We start from the raw sequence: 18,102 nt of genomic DNA, 5'->3' as shown, positions 1-18,102 counted from the left end.
AGGAGAATTGCTTGAATCTGGGAAGTGGAGGTTGCAGTGAGCTGAGATTGCACCACTGCACTCCAGCCTGGGCAACAGAGACTCCATCTCAAAAGAATGGGAGGGGAGGGGAGGGGAGAGGAAAAGACAAGACAGGTAACCACCTTCCTGCCTCTGACCCACCTCCCGCTTTTTGCATTCTTCAATTGGGTCAAATACTTAACCCCATTGCTTCAGGCTAAGGCAAGCAACAGATCTCAGGAAAGAAGGTTTTTTTCTTTTTCTTTCTTTTCTTTTTTTTTTTTTTTTTTTAGACAGAGTTTTGCTTGTCGCCCAGGCTGGAGTGCAGTGGTGCGATCTTGGCTCACCACAACTTTCGCCTCCCGGGTTCAAGTGATTCTCCTGCCTCAGCCTCCCAAGTAGCTGGGATTACAGGCACCCACCACCACGCTGAGCTAAGTTTTTGTATTTTTAGTAGAGATGGGGTTTCACCTTTTTGGGCAGGCTGGTCTCAAACTCCTAACCTCAGGTGATCCGCCCGCCTCAGTCTCTCAAACTGTTGAGATTACAGGCGTGAGCCACCGTGCCAGGCCAGAAGTTTTATTTCCAAACCCCAGGAAGGCATTACAAATAACAGAGATAGAAACCCAAATTAAGCTCTGAAACAACTGGAGACAGGCCTGCCTAGGTGATCAGGAGCATCCAGGCAGCAGGGATGGGAAGCAGGAGAAATGCATTCCAGATAGGGACCTCACCCCAGAGCCTTAGTCTGTATATACGTGTGACTATTCAGGGGCTGGAAGTTGAGAACCAGAAACCCACCAATCCTAATGTTGTCCTGGGTGGGAGGCAGAGAAGGCAGCAGCACGTGAGGTCAAGGACATTACCAAGTCTGACCCTGGCATTTGTCGCCTGCTCTGATCCCCAATAGTCCATAAATAAGTTATCCAGCACATCTTAGGGATGGAGGCGGGGGAGCAAGCCAACTAGCCATAGCCTCTGGAAGGGGCAGGCCAGCCTGGCACTGGGGCAGAGCTACAGCAGAATGCAGTCTGACTCGTGCTTCGGCCTCTGCCGACGCTCCCCAGCTGGGCGTCCAGATGTGGCTCCTCTCCCCTGTATCGAATTTAACAATCGGTCACTGAACTTCCTTGGAAGCGCACAAGAAGAGATTCTAGAAGGAGGGGTGTCAGGATTGGGACAGGGAGTAGGGAGAGGAAGATAGGAAGGGTCTCCAGGGGAGAGGGACAGGCAGGGGAAGGGCCCTGAGAGAAGAAACCTTGAAGAGACCAGTGCAGGAATAATAGGTGTTCTGGACCCGGCAAAGCATGAGGTGGAAACCGGGAGTGTGGGCGCCCGGGCAGCAGCCCACCTGCGGTGACAGGGCCCGTGTCCGCGTCCACATTGGCTGCACTGCCTGCTGCTGTTGATACTCCTCTTGCTGAAGCTGCTGGGCCAGCTCCAAGTCGGTGAGCCCCAGCGTGCCTTGTGGCTGCTGCTGCTGCAGGGACAGAGCAACCAGGTAGTCCTGGGGAGAACAAGAGTTGTACAGTGGGCTGAGGCCCAGAGTTGTGGCTATTCAGGGGAGGTTTCCAAATCAGTTTTTCCACATCCCTCAAATTCTCTAGCTCTTTCTCCCTACGGAGCAGCAGACACAGCCAAATGCATTATCTGTGGTGCCAGAGAATACACACCAAGTGAGGAGACGATCTGAGGTAACCCAGAGAAAGAGGCATGGATTCACATGGCCTCTAGCGGTTAAAATGTATGTGGCAAAAAGCTCCCTGAGGCACATGTGCTCTCTGCACTTTTCCTAAGTGCCCTACACACCTGGTCTACCTGCAGCTGCTTTTCTGGGGAGCCACTCCCACCTTCTGCTCCAGGCCCCTTGCCCAGGGAATGACTCAGGTGAAAGTCGGAGTCACAAAAGCAGCTGTCTCCATCCACATTGTGCAGGCTCTCCCATACGACTTGCTCCTCGTGTAGAAAGCCCTGGTCAGTGACCAGTAGGTATAAGTGACTCTACAAAGAAAAGAACAGAGCTCACTGCGGGGACAGGTGATACAGAGGCAGTTCACTGCCAGAAATCTCTGTATGAGCATGTGGACCTTTTTTTTTTTTTTTTGAGACAGAGTCTCGCTCTATCACCCAGGCTGGAGTGCAGTGGTGTGATCTCCGCTCACTGCAAGCTCCGCCTCCTGAGTTCACGCCATTCTCCTGTCTCAGCCTCCCGAGTAGCTGGGACTACAGGCACCCACTACCATGCCTGGCTAATTTTTTGTATTTTTTTAGTAGAGATGGGGTTTTACCATGTTAGGGAGGATGGTCTCGACCTCCTGACCTCGTGATCCGCCCTCCTCGGCCTCCCAAAGTGCTGGGATTACAGGCATGAGCCACCGCACCCAGCCCCTCAGCATGTGGACCTTTTATAAATATGTGTGGCCTTGGGGGGAAGGGATGTCTGAGTGTATGTCCAGTTGGGTGTGAGCACGGTCATTCTGGCCAAGCATGGCATGGAGTCGTTGGGGCTGAGATGCCACACAAGACCCTGCTCCCCCCATTTCCTGTTGTTCTCTGGGCTTGCCTGATGGCTCTTAGGATAAATCCTTTGAGAACCAGAGACCCCTTCCTCTGCTGCTCAAATCCTAGAGAACTTTGGCAGTTTCTAACTTTTGAAGACCAGCATTGTTCAAAACTTCCACTGCCCCCTCCTAGGCGAGGATCGGGCTTTCCTGTACCATCGACGGCAGGCTTATCCCTTATGGCTTGCTTGCTCTGGCCAGAAGATGTGAGCAGAAATGACATGTGTCATTTCCAAACAGAAGCTCTAAGCATGGATGCACAGTGCCCCCCTCTCTGTGTTCCCGCATATATTCCAGATAAAGGATCTTTTGTCAGCTGGGTCCCAGAGTGAAAATGGTATGGGACAGAACCATAGCCAGTTCACAGTGGACATGCACCAGGAGCGGGAAATGAACCTTTGTTGTGGTAAACCACAGGGATTTGACGGGTCACTTGCTACCACGGCTTAATCTAGCTGATCCCAGCTGGACCCATGAGAAAAAGACACCAGGAAATGACAGCACCGCAGCCCGCCGCCCTCAAACTCGCATTACCTTATGCTTAGTCATGGTGCTAAAGTGGTTGTTTCGGAAAAAGACACTAAGTTCATCCTCCTTAGCAGCTGCTGTCAGCTCACACAGTCCGTGGTAGGTCAGCTGGGCCGCGGTGGTCTCCAGGAACTGCTCTGCAATCAGGCCTGCCAGAGGGGACAAGTTGAGGGACACTTGGCTTGAATTCAAGGTCCACAACAGGAAGGACCATCCAGAGAGCCCCTGTCAAAAGCCCCGGGGGTCAGTCCCACCTTCTGACGTCCCTTTCTTGAAACCTGGCTGTATTCATTCACCTAACAAATACTTACAGAGCAGCTACCTCATGCCAGGCACTGGGGATACCCCAATGAACTAAACAGAAATTCCCCAAGCTCCTTCTTGTGAAGCTTATACCTAGTGGGATGTGGTGGGAGATGACACACAATAAAAAATAAGCCTAAGTAGCCATCATTCCCTCCACAGACTATTCATGAGAAGGGGAGGAATGTCACCTTCCGTCACGAGGTTGGTGTCACTGGAGTGTTTGCAGGTGATGACCTTCTCCACCAGCTGGTTGTAACTCAGTTTCCCAACTGCACGCACAGCCTCAGGACTCTGCTTGAGTAGTGGGATGGTAGGATACCAAAAAAATTGGGATATTTTTTTTTTTAAGGAAGGAAATGAACAAAGCTCACAAGGTCTACAACCCTATGATGAATGGTTCCTAAACACTGTTTCTTTTTCGTCTCTCAAAAAAAAAAAAAAAAAAAAAAATTTCAGGAACCATTCATCATAGGATTGCTATGTTGCTTAGACTGGCCCCGAACTCCTCCCAAGTAGCTGGGAATACAGGCATGTATCACCAAACCCATCTGGTTCCTGAATTTTTGATGTCTAAAGAACTGACCTATTTGCATGTAGTTTGCTTGTATTTGCATGTTATCCCCAAAATTGGTTAAAATTCAAGGACTTCTGCACTGGGTCCAGTCTCCAAACCCTATTTCCCTCCCAAGCCATTCTAACCCCTAACTCCCTAACCTCTACCCCACAAAAATTTGCCTCTCTCATGTCAGCTTAAGCTGGATAAGGTCCCAGTGGGCCCTCCCACCCTCACCTGTGGATCAACAAGCCAGCCATGGTACAGAGGTATGTCTAGTAGGTCAAAGACACTGCACTCAGGTGTATACTCAAAATCAGAGACGCCTGTGAATCGCACATTGACATCCAGACCTGTGGCCAGTTTAGGCAGCACTGTTATTGCATCATCCACATTCTGGGGGTAGAAAAAAGATGATGGACATTCTAGCCTTTTCTCCCACCACTCCACTTCCACCTCCAGAAATTAAAAATTAACCTTGTTGCTTTTCTTTCGCGATTCTCTTACAAGCCACTCCATTTCTCCCTTGCCTCAACCCTTCTCTATGAACATTGTTTTTCTTTTAGAGTTTAAGTCTCATTCTTTCATCCAGGCTGGAGTGCAGTGGTGTCATCCTAGCTCACTACAGCCTCAAACTCTTGGTTTCAAGTGACCCTCCCACCTCAGCCTCCTGAGTAGCTGGGACTACAGGCACGCACCGCCATACCTGGCTAATTCTTGAAAAAAAAATTTTTTTTTTGTAGAGACAGGGGTATTATTATGTTGCCCAGGCTGGCCTCGAACTCCTGGCCTCAAGTGATCCTCACGCTTTGGCCTCTCAAAGTGCTGGGATTACAGGTGTGAGCACTCGGCCAATGAACATATTTTCTAGGACAAAGATAAACTCTCCTTTGACTCCTGCAGAATAAAATCATGGTTCAAGGAAACCTCTGAAGAACAACAAAAGCTTCTCTTAGTATTTCAAGATGTCCCCTCACAAACCTGCAAACCCCTATGCCTGCAGACCTTTTGCCTTACCTGCTGAAAATTAAGCTGAAGTCCCTCTGACTTCTCCTGGGGCTTGATGGACAGGAGGCAGTTTCCTACAAGACAGGACCTCTTAGCTTACCCCACCAATTGCCTCACAAGCTAAGTTTCCTCGGGTAATGTCACAGAACACAGATTTTCAGAGCTGGAAAAGACTTAGAGTCTAATCCGGACTCTTTGTTTCTCAAAGGAAGCAACAGGCTCATAAAGGTGAAGGGCCCACCCAGGGTCAGATACAAAAGCTAAGGGCAGAATTGGTGTTACAACCCAGGACTCCCGACACCTTTGCTTTTCATTATCCAGCCTTGCAGAGAAGCCCCATAGACCCTTACCCTCCCTGCCATATCAGAACCCCCAAATGGAGATTCCCTGAATAGTCTGGATTTCTGGCTGGGTGCATAGCTCTGGAACCCTTTGGGTAATTCCTCTTCAAGGCCCAATCACTCACCAAGATGGGCCATGAGCTCATCCGACGTGATCACTTCCTTCTGCAGGGGGAGCTTCACCTGGAGGCAGAAGGGGTGATCACGTGTGTGCTTTCCCCCAAAGAGCACTAAAGGAAGAACCCATGGAAAGGCAAGGGGGAGCTCCAGTAGTAGGGTGGGGTAGGAAAAAAGGCTTGCAACTGGCACAAGGGAATGAATGTGAAATCTTGCAAGGCATGTGCATTTGCTAGGGAGTAGGAGATACAGGGGTAGGACAGATCTTCCTCTTTTTTTTTTTTTTTTTTTTTTTTTTTTGTTGTTGTTGTTTTTAGGAACATCTTATCTCATTTGCTCAAGTTGGAGAAATATGGAGAATAATCTGAAAAGTTTTGACTGGTTTGAGAATATCAGGATGATCAAGGAAGTAGGTCAGGGAAGAGTACTCCCTGATATTTTTTGCACCCCTAACTGGGTGTTCTCTTACCTTCCACTGAAGAAAGAGGATATTCATGATGGCAAGGAGAGGGCAAGGGCCGTTACTGCTCTGGGTGATGATAGGTGTCCGTTCTCCTTTCCAAGGGATCCACTTGACACAGTAGAAATCTGGCTCAGGCTGTCGGGTCCTGGGGGACTGAGGAAGCTCCTGGGGCATGGAGCATGCCCTCATTGTCTCTACTTCAGGCAGTGTCCCAAGGGTTGGCCCCAGTGGAGTTGAGCTAGCTTCAGGCAGAGGGGACTCAAGGTTGTCCCCACACTGGCCAGGCAGCAAAGCTTGGCCCCGTTCTCCAGCCTCCCCATCAGCATCTCTTGCATCTGCGTTCTGAGGGTGCTCATGTGGGCCTGCCAGAAGCTCATGGTTTTCAGGGATGACTGCTTCTGCAGTCCCGGCCTTACCAGGGGTCGGATCCTCAGGCTGATAGTGTTCCATAGTCAAAAGGGACTCAGCTGAGGGGCACTGAAGGTGTTTACTGACCTCAGGGACTTGCCTAAGCCAGGCTTGGGATGCAAAAGAGGGACCTGTTCAGTAAGAAGAAAATCAGTGGGCTGGAAAGCAAACTAACCCAGATAAGTCTTGGAAAAGGAATGTAGTGTAGAAGGCTGGTTAGTGTTTGTGCAGTCACTCCTGGCTAGGGGCAGTATATGTGTAAACAGAAGGGTCCTGTGCTAAGCTCTTTCCACCTCTAACTTGCTGTGACCAGATGAGACCAAGAGGGCACAGGGCGGAGGGAAGACTGGTGGGACTGAAGACATGGGTGGAGTCAGCTTCCCTGAAACAGATCGTGACAGGGAAGGAAGAAAAGACAGAGAGAAAGGGAGAGCACAAAGGAGAAAGAAGGAAAAGAGGTGGAGAAAGAAATGTTAAATCTACGCTAATGGTTATTAATATGATGATCTTTAGCTTACTCTAATAGGCATCACATCAGTAACCCCCTCATAGCCATATTCCCTCACAGGTATAATTCCTCTGCCCTACCCCACACCCTGCCCCTTCACACAACATACTAAGCATACACAGGCTGCTTGTATTTTTAGGGATACCTTCTCTCTGCCTCACCCAAGGATAAAAAGATTAACAGTCACATAGTGCTTGGGGTGAAGAATGGAGGAGGCACAGAGTCAGTGTCATGCCCCTAAAGGCGAAATGCTGGTGAGGAAGGGGAAGTCTTCCTCCTCAAAGGGCTCTTCCGAACCATACGCAATACGAGACCACAGTATAAAGGCCTTGGGAGGGGTTTCCTGTAAGCTGGGAGGGGAAATGTAGGTAGGGGGTGACTGGAATCAGAGACTGGTTTTAATAAGTGACTTCAGATTAGGGGCACAAAAAGCACTCCCCACAAGTTCTTCCAGTAAGCTTCTCTTTAAAAAAAAAAATTAATAAAGATATTCAAATTTATTTTAATTAAATTGAGACAGGGTCTTGCTTTGTTGCCCAGGCTGGTCTCAACTCCTGGGGGCCCAAGTAATCCACCCTCCTCAGCCTGTCAAAGGACTGGGATTATAGGCATGAGCCACGGTGCCTGGACAGAGTAAGCATCTCTTGACAGCTAGAGTTGAGACAGCAACTTTTCCTCAGTTCATTTTTTTTTTCTTCCAGAAACTGCCTAAACCCAGAGATACTCTCTTGCCCGCTATTTCTATGAAATATGAAAATGCTGATTATTAATTTACTTAACAATACTCCCTCTACATTCACCTACCTGAAGTTTTATGTCTATTCCCATCCAAGTGGTTTTATTTATTTATCTTTATTTTTTTGAGACGGAGTTTTGCTCTTGTTGCCCAGGCTGGAGTGCAGTGGTGCAATCTCAGCTCACCACAACCTCTGCCTCCTGGGTTCAAGTGATTCTCCTGCCTCAGCCTCCCAAGTAGCTGGGATTACAGGCATGCACCACCATGTCCGGCTAATTTTGTATTTTTTAGTAGAGACGGGTTTTCTCCATGTTTGTCAGGCTGGTCTCAAACTTCCGACCTCAGGTGATCCTCCCACCTCAGCCTCCCAAAGTGCTGGGATTACAGGCATGAGCCACTGCACCCAATCCTATCCAGGTCGTTTTAGATGTGAACACTGGACCGGTTTAACCTGCACTATCAGCACTAGAGGCACTATCAGCACTAGAGGCACATTGAGGCAAGTACAGATAGACATTTAACTAATGCTGTGGGTATAAATAATAAAAAACCACAAATCCTGCCCTTTGGAAAACATCTCCCTTTAATCTCCTTGCTCCCCTCCCACTCTTTATCAAGGAGAGAAACAGGGAGAAATTAAACTAGTTAGGGACCAGGCGTGGTGGCTCACACCTGTAATCCCAGCATTTTGGGAGGCTGAGGTGGGCAAATTACTTGAGATCAGGAGATCGAGACCATCCTGGCCAACATGGCGAAACCCTCTCTGTATTGAAAATACAAAAATTAGCCAGGTGTGTTGGCGCGTGCCTGTGTCCCAGCTGCTCAGGAGGCTTAGGTGAGAGAATTGCTTGAACCCAGGAGGCAGAGGTTGCAGTGAGTTGAGATTGTGACACTGCACTACAGCCTGGACGACAGAGCGAAACTCCATCTCAAAAATAAAATAAAACAAAATAAAATAAATTAAACTGGTTAGAAATCTTGTCTTTTCCCCATCCTCCTCCCAACCTGAGACTGCTTCCTTCTTATAAAACTACATGAATTTGGGGCTAGGGGAAGGCCTGGGAGATGAGGTTGAGGAACATTAAAGTTACTGAAATAGAATAAGCCTAGTCACTCAAATTGATTATCCTCTTGATTCACGTATGTTTATGCTAGCTGCATATCATTTACTTGTTGTTAATTTAGAATCAGAGTAGCAAAAACTGCCTGCAGGCCTTAGACTTTTTTTTCTCTCTCTTTCTCTCTCTCCTTTTCTTCTCCCCTTAAATGACACTTAGGGTGAACCTCAAAGCAGATGCCAGAGCCTGGAAAAGTAAAAAAGCTTGAAGAAAAGCAGGCCTGGGCACAGTGGCTCACACCTGTATCCCAGCACTTTGGGAGGCCAAGGCGGGTGGATCACCTGAGGTCAGGAGTTCAAGACCAGCCTGGCTAACATGGTGAAACCCCGTCTCCACTAAAACTACAAAAATTAGCCAGGCGTGGTGGTGGGTGCCTGTAATCCCAGCTACTCAGGAGGCTGAGGCAGGAGAACTGCTTGAATCCCGGAGGTGGAGATGGCAGTAAGCCAAGATTGTGCCACTGCACTCCAGCCTGGGTGACAAGAGTTAGACTCTGTCTCAGAAAAAAAAAAAAAAGAAAAGAAAAACAGGCCTCAGTTTTTATATTTTCTGTCCAGTGCCAGAAATGATCAATGATGAAGTGGGGTTGGGCAGCTAGCTGGCTGGAGAGGTGAGCCAAAGGAACCCAGGAGTGGACACCTGGGGGAGTAGGGTCTCAGAGGAACTGGGCAGAGCTAAATGGGCTAAGTCTTAAGAGGCAGGGGCAGGAAATGTAATGGAAGGTTTCTACTCTACCAGGTCCAATCCTGCTGGGGAGGGCATGGAGTATCTCAGAGTAGGAAAGAATGAGAGAGAGGATAGTCAGACAAACCAAAGTTTCATTCTCCTCCTCCTCTTTCTCAGCTCCTCAAGTCCTACACTTCTTCTCCAGCTGGAATTAAGGTGGTGGGTGAGGGAATTAAAATAACCCTGGCTCCTCCCTCATCAATGGCAGTACAGAGCCAAAAGTTGGAAGAAGCATGTAAAACAGGTATGTAACTTCAAGAAGACACTCTTCCTCTCCGTAGGAACAATTCCCTTACTGTCCCACACCAATCTCTTTCTCAGTCTGACCTACGTCTTCATGCAATCAATAGTTTAGATTTTCATCTCAGAATATATCAACCATGGCCACAGTGCCCTGTCTACTTGCTCATAAGGAGAGGGGGAGGGTTTCGTGCTTTCATTAAAAGGAGGAGGACCAAGCAGCATCCCCTTTACATCTCTCTCCTGACTTAGCTCCTCTAAGCAATCCAGACTTGTAGACCAAAGGTGGAAGGACAGCAGGTGTCAGCTCCCCAGAGCTGGAGAGGAAATGGAGAGGGGTGGGAGAAGAAGTGAAGAAGATGATTAAAATAAAGTTTTTACCTTAAAGAAGTGGGTGCTGTTCCAAGATTGAGAAGGAGGGTTCAGCTGTGGCAATGCGATGGGGAAGATAGGTGCAATGAGGGGGTCTGCCAGTGCCAGCTGCCTTCCAGCTGTCAACGCCTGAGCTTATACAGGTTTACACAGCTTTGCGAGCGACGGTACAGGCTTGGTTGTGGCCACTTCCGGACTCACGCCCAGTACTGGGGGCACTGGAGAGGGTGAAGGCAGGCAGGGGCGGAGCCCAGGTGCTCCAGGTCACTCAGAGAGTCTTCAGGATTCCTGAGTCCGAGTCTAGGGCATGCGCTCCAGGCCCTGACTACAAGCTGGTTTTCAAAGGAAGTTTGTGGTTTTTCTTTTCTTCTCTCTCTCTCTTTTTTGTTCTCATCGGGACGAAGAAAAATTAGGCAAGGACAAGCTCCCTGGAGGAGGAGGGGCCTGCCCAGCGCTGGTGGATTTCCATCAGGGCTTTCTGACCCGGTCAGCAGCTTTATGATCAGCAGAGAGGGAGCAAGAAACAGGAGAGAAAAACAACAGACCCTTTCTCTTCCCTCCGCCTGCCTCTGGAAGGGACGGAGCGCTTGTGCCTCTCTGGTGAGAATAGGGAAGAGCAAGTGCCCTTGCTGAGTGGGGAGGAGCAGGGCTGGACAGAAGCAGCTTGTTGGATCTGGGCTGTCTCTCTGGGTATGGCAGTCCTTTGCTCTCGATCCACAGAAGCAGGACCAAAGAGCACGATATTTGCATATATTACTCAGTTAATGTTAAAAACAAACAAACAAACCCAGCTCTTTTCCCTCTGGAGCCCTCCATAGAGGTCCTTTCCAAGTCCTTGCTGTATCATTTTTAAGTCTAGAAATGAAACTGGTTGGGTTGTGCACCTGGTAGAGTGCAGAGGGTGTGGAAGAAGCCCCAGGCTCTGGGCGTGATGGCTGACGCCTGTAATCCCAGCACTTTGGGAAGCCGAGGCGGGCAAATCATGAGGTCAAGAGATCAAGACCAACCTGGCAGACATAGTGAAACCCTATCTCTACTAAAAATACAAAAATTAGCAGGGCATGGTGGCACGCACCTGTAGCCCCGGCTACTTGGGAGGCTGAGGCAGGAGAATCACTTGAACCCAGGAGGCAGAGGTTGCAGTGAGCCAACATCCTGCCACTGCACTCCAGCCTGATGACAGAGCAAGACTCCATCTCAAGAAGAAGAGGAAGAAGAAAAAAGAACTGGCAGAGCAGGCAGGTGATCCAACACCCCTGTGCTCTGGATCTTGGTTCCACCACAGGCCTCTCATCAGTCACCTCCTCTCGATTTACAGCTGGGGAAGCAGGAAAAGCTGGTGTGAGGCTGATGGTAGGAAATAAAGCGATAGATAAATAAATGAAGGAATTTTTGATGATGAGTGTCCATTTATTTACAGTACTTGCACTACCCTGCGGCTGCAAAGTGGCAGTTAAGGGAGGCTGGAACCTAACTCTACATTCTGAAGGGTTCCCTAAAACTCTATGTACAGGGCCGCCACAGGATGAAACTTCAAGCAACTCTAAAGGCTGAAAGAGCAGTTGGAACAATTAGGGTGGCAGAGAGCAAAAAGTCAAGGTTACAACCGTCCAAGAAAGGAAGGAGAAGATATTTGCGGAGGCTGTAGGAAAAAAACAGGCTACAGAGTTGCAAAGGGAGAAGCAGCAGGAGTTGGCAGGAGACTGTAGGTGTTAGGTAAACAAGAGGGGTCAAAGATTATTCTAATGTTCTCCTAACATGAACAACCACAAAATTGGTGGCGATTGAATCAGTTTGGTAAAGGGCAGAATTTCGGGAAAGAAGATGATCTGTTTTGCCAAGTGTCATTTAAAATGTCAACCGGATGCTCGGTGTGATATATGGAAAGATGTTATACTTAGCCTGATCTGAGAGGGAAAGTTCAGATGCCACAATAATGGGTTACTGTGACACATACACATTTGTTTACCAAACAACGGATCCCTCAGAAAACGCTCCTTCCCTCGGTAGCTAGGGACATTGCGGAGCCGCAGGACTACGTTTCCCACGTCGCCCCACGCCACACCCGCTTGGCCTCTCCGGAAAGACGTCCCAGGAGCCTCTGGGCGTAGAGCCCCGCCTCCGCCGCTGGGGGAGGGGCGACGCCGAGCTCGGAGCACCCGGTTACGCACTTCCTCCCGGGGTCGGAGGCCGATTCGCCGTGTGGCGGGTTCGAGTCCCGCCTCCTGACTCTGGCCTCTAGCCCCTGAGTCCCGGGCGGGGTGCATTCGCCGGGGAAACCTCTCCTCGACCACGGGCACCTCTCCTCGACCAGGGGCGACGGCGTACTTTGGGCTTCATCATGGAGGACTACCTGCAGGATTGTCGAGCTGCTCTACAGGTAACCGATCCCTGTATGTGACTGTAAGGAATGCAGCACGAGGTCCAGGAGGGACGAAGACGTGGGATCTGGGGAGCCTCGACGGTCCGTGTGGAGGGAACACTGAGTTGTGGGGAGGGGGGTTGGGGCCTGATCAGGTTTGGGGCATGAGGAGCGAGGAGCGAGAAGCCAGCTTAGGAGCGTGAGAATGCTGCTTGCTTAGTCTCCCGGTTTTTGGCTCCCCGCCTTTGGGGTCCGCCCGAGAGCTGGGAGAAGTCTTGGGTCTGAATCCTGCATTTGAGCCTCTGCTTGCTGTCATCTCGGTCAGTTCCGTCAAAAGGACCAGGACTGTGCGGCCGCCAACCGAGCCCCGCGAGGTGTGTTTATTCTTTTCTCCCCGCCCCTCTTTGAGTTCTCCGTTCCCAAGGCCTCGCTTGGCCCATTGGCCTCCAGGTGAACCTCGCGGGTGTGGAGGGAACCGGTGCTCACGGCTTTATTTCCTCTGAATGGCGGTTTCTGTCTGGCGGGCTGAACTCATTTCTAAGTTAGAAGTAGTCACGGTATTTTACTTTAAGTCAGTGTTTTTAAACCAAACATACATAATCCATCAGGCATATTTGTTGACCCACAACCAGCATTCCTTTGCCTCCAGGTTTCTCCTTTGGCCTTAACGCACACACATTACATAAAAATTCTCCACTTGGAAGGGATAAGCACAAAGTGTGTTTAGAATCAAAACCATAAATATGACTACGGAATGCTTTGTGGCTTATTTTTGGTGCTCTCTGAGCCAGTTGGACTCACCGAGCCATGCTGAGCCGTCATGAGGCATTAGGCTCTTATCCCCAGTTAGCAGCAAAAAGCTAACCAGAGACAGACTCCAGGAGGTCACCCGGCCCCTCTACTTTGAGTTATACTGCCCTGAAGAAACCTAGACAGATGGCTTGCGGAGCTTTCCTTTTTAGATATCTGAAACTCAACAAATTCCCCTGGGGGACAGATTCTGTTCTTTAACAAATCCTGAAAGTCACTTAATTCCTGCTGCAGACTCAGCTGCTGGAATAAATGAATTGTCTTCATATTGAATTGGGGAGAAGGTCCATTTTAACACCAATTACATAGACATTTTCCTTGTGAAAAACAAATTTGGGGAGTTATTTCAATGCATAAGGTCATTTGGAACCAATCCCTTTTTGTTACGTCTGATTCCACCACAGGACTAATGTAGAGTTTTGGGGGCACCATTCTAAGTGCTAAACAGTTGGATTTCCCCCCCCCCCCAGTAACCCAAATGACTGGTCTCTTCCACCATGTGGTAAAGTGCCCTTGGACCTGAAACCTCACTAAATAGTATTTCTTTGCATGCATCTATTCTCCAACATATATCCTCCAGAGCCTCCCCCCACCCCCAGGTTAGCAGTATATTCTCTATTTTTATTTTGTATTTGTTTATTTATTTTGAGCCAGGGTCTCACTCTGTTGCCCTGGCTGGAGTGCAATGGTGTGATCACCTCCCTGACTCAAGTGATCCTCCCACCTCAGCCTCCCGAAAAAGCTGCGACTATAGGCAGTGCCACCATGCAGGGCTAATTTTTTGTATTTTTGTAGAGACAGGGTCTCGCCATGCTGCCCAATCTGGTCTCGAACTCCTGGACTCAAACAATCCCTCTGGCTTGGCTTCCCAAAGTGCTGGAATTATAGGTGTGAGCCACTGTACCCAGCCCTAATAGTATATTCTCTACAGCAATATGAAGCTGGAAAAATACTTGATTTTTCCAATATTGCTGGAATCCTGACCTTTCTCTACCTGCATTCGTCCCCCAGGGAGCAAGATCTAGCTCTTCCTTTCAAACTTGTGAACTTGTGAAAGTTGAGATTGTGTCTTAGAGCTTTCATCATCACATAGCCTCTCCAGGGCCTGGAGAAATGAGAAAATTAGACTCTCGGAAGGTTAACAGGTGAACTGATGGCAAGACATACTGGTAGATGCCAACAATTTAGATTGCTTTAATTTTTTTTTTTTTTTTTTTTTTTTTTTGAGGTGAACTCTCACTGTCGCCCAGGCTGGAGTACAGTGGTGCAATCTCGGCTCACTGCAACCTCCACTTCCTGAATTCAAGCGATTCTTCTGCCTCAGCCTCCTGAGTAGCTGGGATTACAAGCTTGCGCTACCATGCCTGGATAATTTTTGTATTTTTAGTAGAGACAGGGTTTCACCATGTTGGCCAGGCTGGTCTCGAACTCCTGACCTCAAGTGATCTGCCTGCCTTGGTCTCCCAAAGTGCTGGGATTACAGGCATGAGCCACCACATCCAGCCTAGATTGCTTTAAATTATAGAAGTAGTAAATGTGTACTTCATGAACAAATTTAAATACCAAAGGGATATGGAATGAAAAAGATAAAGATCGTTTTTCTTCTCTCCTCTCTATCCAGTTCTCCAGAGGACACCCTGTTAAGTTTCTTGTGTAAAGAGAGAGAGATGATTTAGACAGATACATCCTTAAGTTTGAATGTTCCTGTTAAACTACAGTTTAATTATAACTTTCAGAAAATCATGAATGCTCTTCTTTGCACAGGATAAAGACAGCTGGTAATCCAGCCAAGTCTCCCGTTGCTACTGTATTTTTAGTATTTGATACCAGAGAAATTTTCTACAGCCTCTGCCACAGAGACAATAGGATGTTCCATTAAAAAAAAAAATCTTATTTAACCAAATGTCCTATTTATGGTGACTCATCTTTCACTTCTGCGGGGAGAAATCTTTGCTTCAGGCTGGGGCTGCATTGCATTTTAGGTGTTCATCCTGGAGCCTTTGGACAATGTACTGTGTGCAGTTCTCAGGCATGAGGCAGGAATCAGGAGCTGGCTCTCCTTAGAAATTTGTAGTCCTGGCCGGGTGCGGTGGCTCAAGCCTGTAATCCCAGCACTTTGGGAGGCCGAGACGGGCGGATCACGAGGTCAGGAGATCGAGACCGTCCTGGCTAACACGGTGAAACCCCATCTCTACTAAAGAATAATAAAAAAAAAATCAGCTGGGCGAGGTGGTGGGCGTCTGTAGTTCCAGCTACTTGGGAGGCTGAGGCAGGAGAATGGCGTGAACCCGGGAGGTGGAGCTTGCAGTGAGCCGAGATCCGGCCACTGCACTCCAGCCTGGGTGACAGAGCGAGACTCCGTCTCAAAAAAAAAAAAAAGAAATTTGTAGTCCTGGCATCAGTATTGTTCCTATTTTCTCTGCTGAGAGGGTTTGTCTCTCTCTGGCTTTCTGTCTTGTTTATTTTTCTCCCCCATTAACTATTCTGAAGAGTAGTTATCATACCATATTCAGCTTTAGAAGGGAAGTGGTTTACTTTGCCAGGCCTAGAACCCCCTCCCTGCCCCCTCCTCTTGAGGCCACAAAGAACATTTCAGGATAAGAGAGTCTTTTCAACTAGTGAGTGTTTATTCATTTATTTATTTTCATTTAATTTTTTTTTTTTTGAGACGAAGTCTCACTCTGTCGCCAGGCTGGAGTGCAGTTGCATGAAGCTTTCTGCAACCTCCGCCTCCCAGGTTCAAGTGATTTTCCTGCCTCAGCCTCCCGAGTAGCTGGGACTACAGGCATGTGCCACCATGCCCAGCTAATTTTTGTATTTTTAGTAGAAACAGGGTTTCACCATGTTGGCCAGGACGGTCTCAATCTCTTGACTTCATTGTCTGCCTGCCTCATCCTCCCAAAGTGCTGGGATTACAGGCGTGAGCCACCGCGCCTGGCCAACTGGTAGGTCTTTAAAAAAAAAAAGAAAAGAAAAGAAAGTTTGTATTTATTTACTTGTGGCCCTCAGATGGTATTTCTTCCATTGGCAGCTTAGATTTCCTCATGCTGCTAAGTATAGCTGTATTTTCCCTGAACTCTTTCTCTGATGGTCAGAAAACAGGTTGTTTGGCTTGTGCTTTCAGCTGGTGGAGGATGGGCTTGGAATTAAGGGTTACACATGTGTTTTCCTAAATAAAGAAGAGAATGATGTCTTATAAGTTGGGCAGCCCCACACCCGGTTTGCCCAGGGCAGTCTTGGTTTTCCCCTGTGTAATCATTAATAGCACCCCTTTTCATTCTCATAAGTGTACCAGTTTGAACAATAAAGTATATAGTCACCCACCACATAAGCCATGTTAAGGATCAGGGATACATGACCATGAAAAGATAGGGAGCTCCTTAAGATAGAAGTTAAGGTCTGTCTCAGAGCCACAAGTGCTAGAAGCTGGAGGTTTAGAGGAAGAGGATTGCTCTGGACTGGGTGTTCAGGAAGGCTTCACAGAGAAAGACATTAGGTAGACTTGAACAATGGGGAGAAGTAAAGAAAGAAGATGGGAAGGATCACATATTACTATTTCTAGCATAGGCACTTATGGTAGTATCTCATTTAATCCTCCTAACGACGTCATGAAATTGGTTACGATATTATTCTCATTTTTTGTTTGTTTTTTTTGAGATGGAGTCTCACACTGTTACCCAGTCTAGAGTGCAATGGTGTGATCTCAGCTCACTGCAGCCTCCACTTCCCAGGTTCAAGCAATTCTCCCTGCCTCAGCCTCTGGAGTAGCTGAGATTACAGGCACCTGCCACCACGCCCGGCTAATTTTTGTGTGTTTTAGTTTCACCATGTTTGCCAGGCTGGTCTCGAACCCCTGACCTGAGGTGATCCGCCCACCTCGACCTCCCAAAGTGCTGGGATTATAGGTGTGAACCACGACACCTGGCCTATTCTCATTTTTATATGAGGAAAATGAGGCTTCGAGGGTCCAAAGTCCTGCAACAAGTAAGAAGCAGAGCTGGGATTCAACCCCAAAGTCTGTGATCTTTTCAATTAGTAGTTCTGCATTCAAACAGAGAACGAATAGTGCAAAGGGCAGAGCTGGGAATGTGCACATCATGGTTTGCGGGTGGTGAATAGTCCAGTCAGGCCGGGGTGACAGTGGGTGTTGACAGGGGAGAGGAATGCTGCTGCCTCCCTTGGTCACCCCAGTTCCAAGATTTGCTGCAAGTCCCAAAGTATTCCTTTTGTATTCATTCCTTCTGGTTGCTGTCTGGGTTTGGCTGAGTGCAAGGGGTTCATTGTTCACCTTCCTCTGGAGATAGTTTTTCCTGACTTCAGAGCCATGCCGTTGTATTTGGTCCCTATTTTGTGCTTTTCTGCTTAGCGTTCTCTTCATGATGAGGATCTAAATAAGCCTGATTCAGCCGCTGCTTGCAGTGAAGCAACACTGATGTAAATGAGTGTGGAAAGGTTCTCCAGCGTCTCTTTGGACCCAGCGGTAGATCTGTCCTGCTTGCTCTGCCTTTTCTCCGCTGCTCTTACGTTTTTCCTCCAGAGTCACGGCCATATGCCTCATGTTTATATCGTTTCCTCTCTAGAGAACACTCGCTCCCCCTAACTGCTTCAGTGAGCAAGTTATTTCTGCAGACTCTTATCTCAAGTGCTTTCCTGTCACTTTGGTCCATAGCCATCTGGGCAGTTCTTGGTCTCCAGGAAACAGAGGTCTCTGGTATCAGGAGGAGGAATTACAAGTCAGAGAAGTTACTATGGGACCTGGGGTATTGGGTAGAATTCTCTTATTGCTTTGGGAAAAAGTAAAGCCCCTATCCCAGTGAATGGGCCTTTGCTTCCACACTCTTGAAGTAGACTTAGAGAAACAGGCATGGGGAGGACCTCAGGGGAAACTTCCTTAGGGGCCCTTTGGGCCGAACCCGGACAGATAACCTCTGTCTTCTGTATTTCT

At 48.3% G+C, this 18,102-nt stretch overlaps 2 protein-coding genes across 17 annotated transcripts in view; one reads left to right on the top strand and one right to left on the bottom strand.

Moving 5' to 3' along the window:
* Positions 1-558: 558 nt before the first annotated feature.
* Positions 559-10,806, bottom strand: MINDY1 (MINDY lysine 48 deubiquitinase 1). 13 transcript variants are annotated; one of them, XM_073008403.1, is made up of 10 exons: positions 9,995-10,806; positions 5,884-6,395; positions 5,423-5,480; positions 4,966-5,030; positions 4,186-4,344; positions 3,584-3,689; positions 3,096-3,238; positions 1,851-2,001; positions 1,352-1,507; positions 559-1,095 (listed from the first exon to the last, which is right to left on the bottom strand). In XM_073008403.1, exons 2-10 carry the CDS (start codon positions 6,325-6,327, stop codon positions 923-925), a joined length of 1,455 nt encoding a protein of 484 aa, XP_072864504.1. In that variant the 5' UTR covers positions 6,328-6,395; positions 9,995-10,806; the 3' UTR covers positions 559-922. The 13 variants fall into 13 exon arrangements, with proteins under 13 accessions (XP_072864504.1, XP_008017492.1, XP_008017490.1 ...); XM_008019301.3 differs by having other exon boundaries at positions 5,884-6,667; positions 9,995-10,805; XM_008019299.3 differs by having other exon boundaries at positions 5,884-6,416; positions 9,995-10,805.
* A 1,286-nt stretch (positions 10,807-12,092) lies between these two features.
* Positions 12,093-18,102, top strand: part of PRUNE1 (prune exopolyphosphatase 1) — a 30,031-nt gene continuing 24,021 nt past the window's right edge. For 3 of the 4 annotated variants that reach the window (XM_037997981.2, XM_037997980.2, XM_008019311.3), the window contains exon 1: positions 12,112-12,365. Coding sequence is in view for 2 of the 4 variants with exons in the window: in XM_008019311.3 (XP_008017502.2) it covers positions 12,327-12,365 (39 nt within the window). In the remaining 2 variants the exon portion in view is untranslated. Of the gene's footprint in view, positions 12,366-18,102 lie in introns of all 4 variants that reach the window. The other variant, XM_008019310.3, reaches the window with a different exon arrangement.

Source organism: Chlorocebus sabaeus, chromosome 20 (assembly GCF_047675955.1).
Source record: "Chlorocebus sabaeus isolate Y175 chromosome 20, mChlSab1.0.hap1, whole genome shotgun sequence".
Classification (NCBI taxonomy): domain Eukaryota; kingdom Metazoa; phylum Chordata; class Mammalia; order Primates; family Cercopithecidae; genus Chlorocebus; species Chlorocebus sabaeus.
Note: the sequence above shows the minus strand (reverse complement) of the source record. Positions and strands in the feature narration are given on the sequence as shown.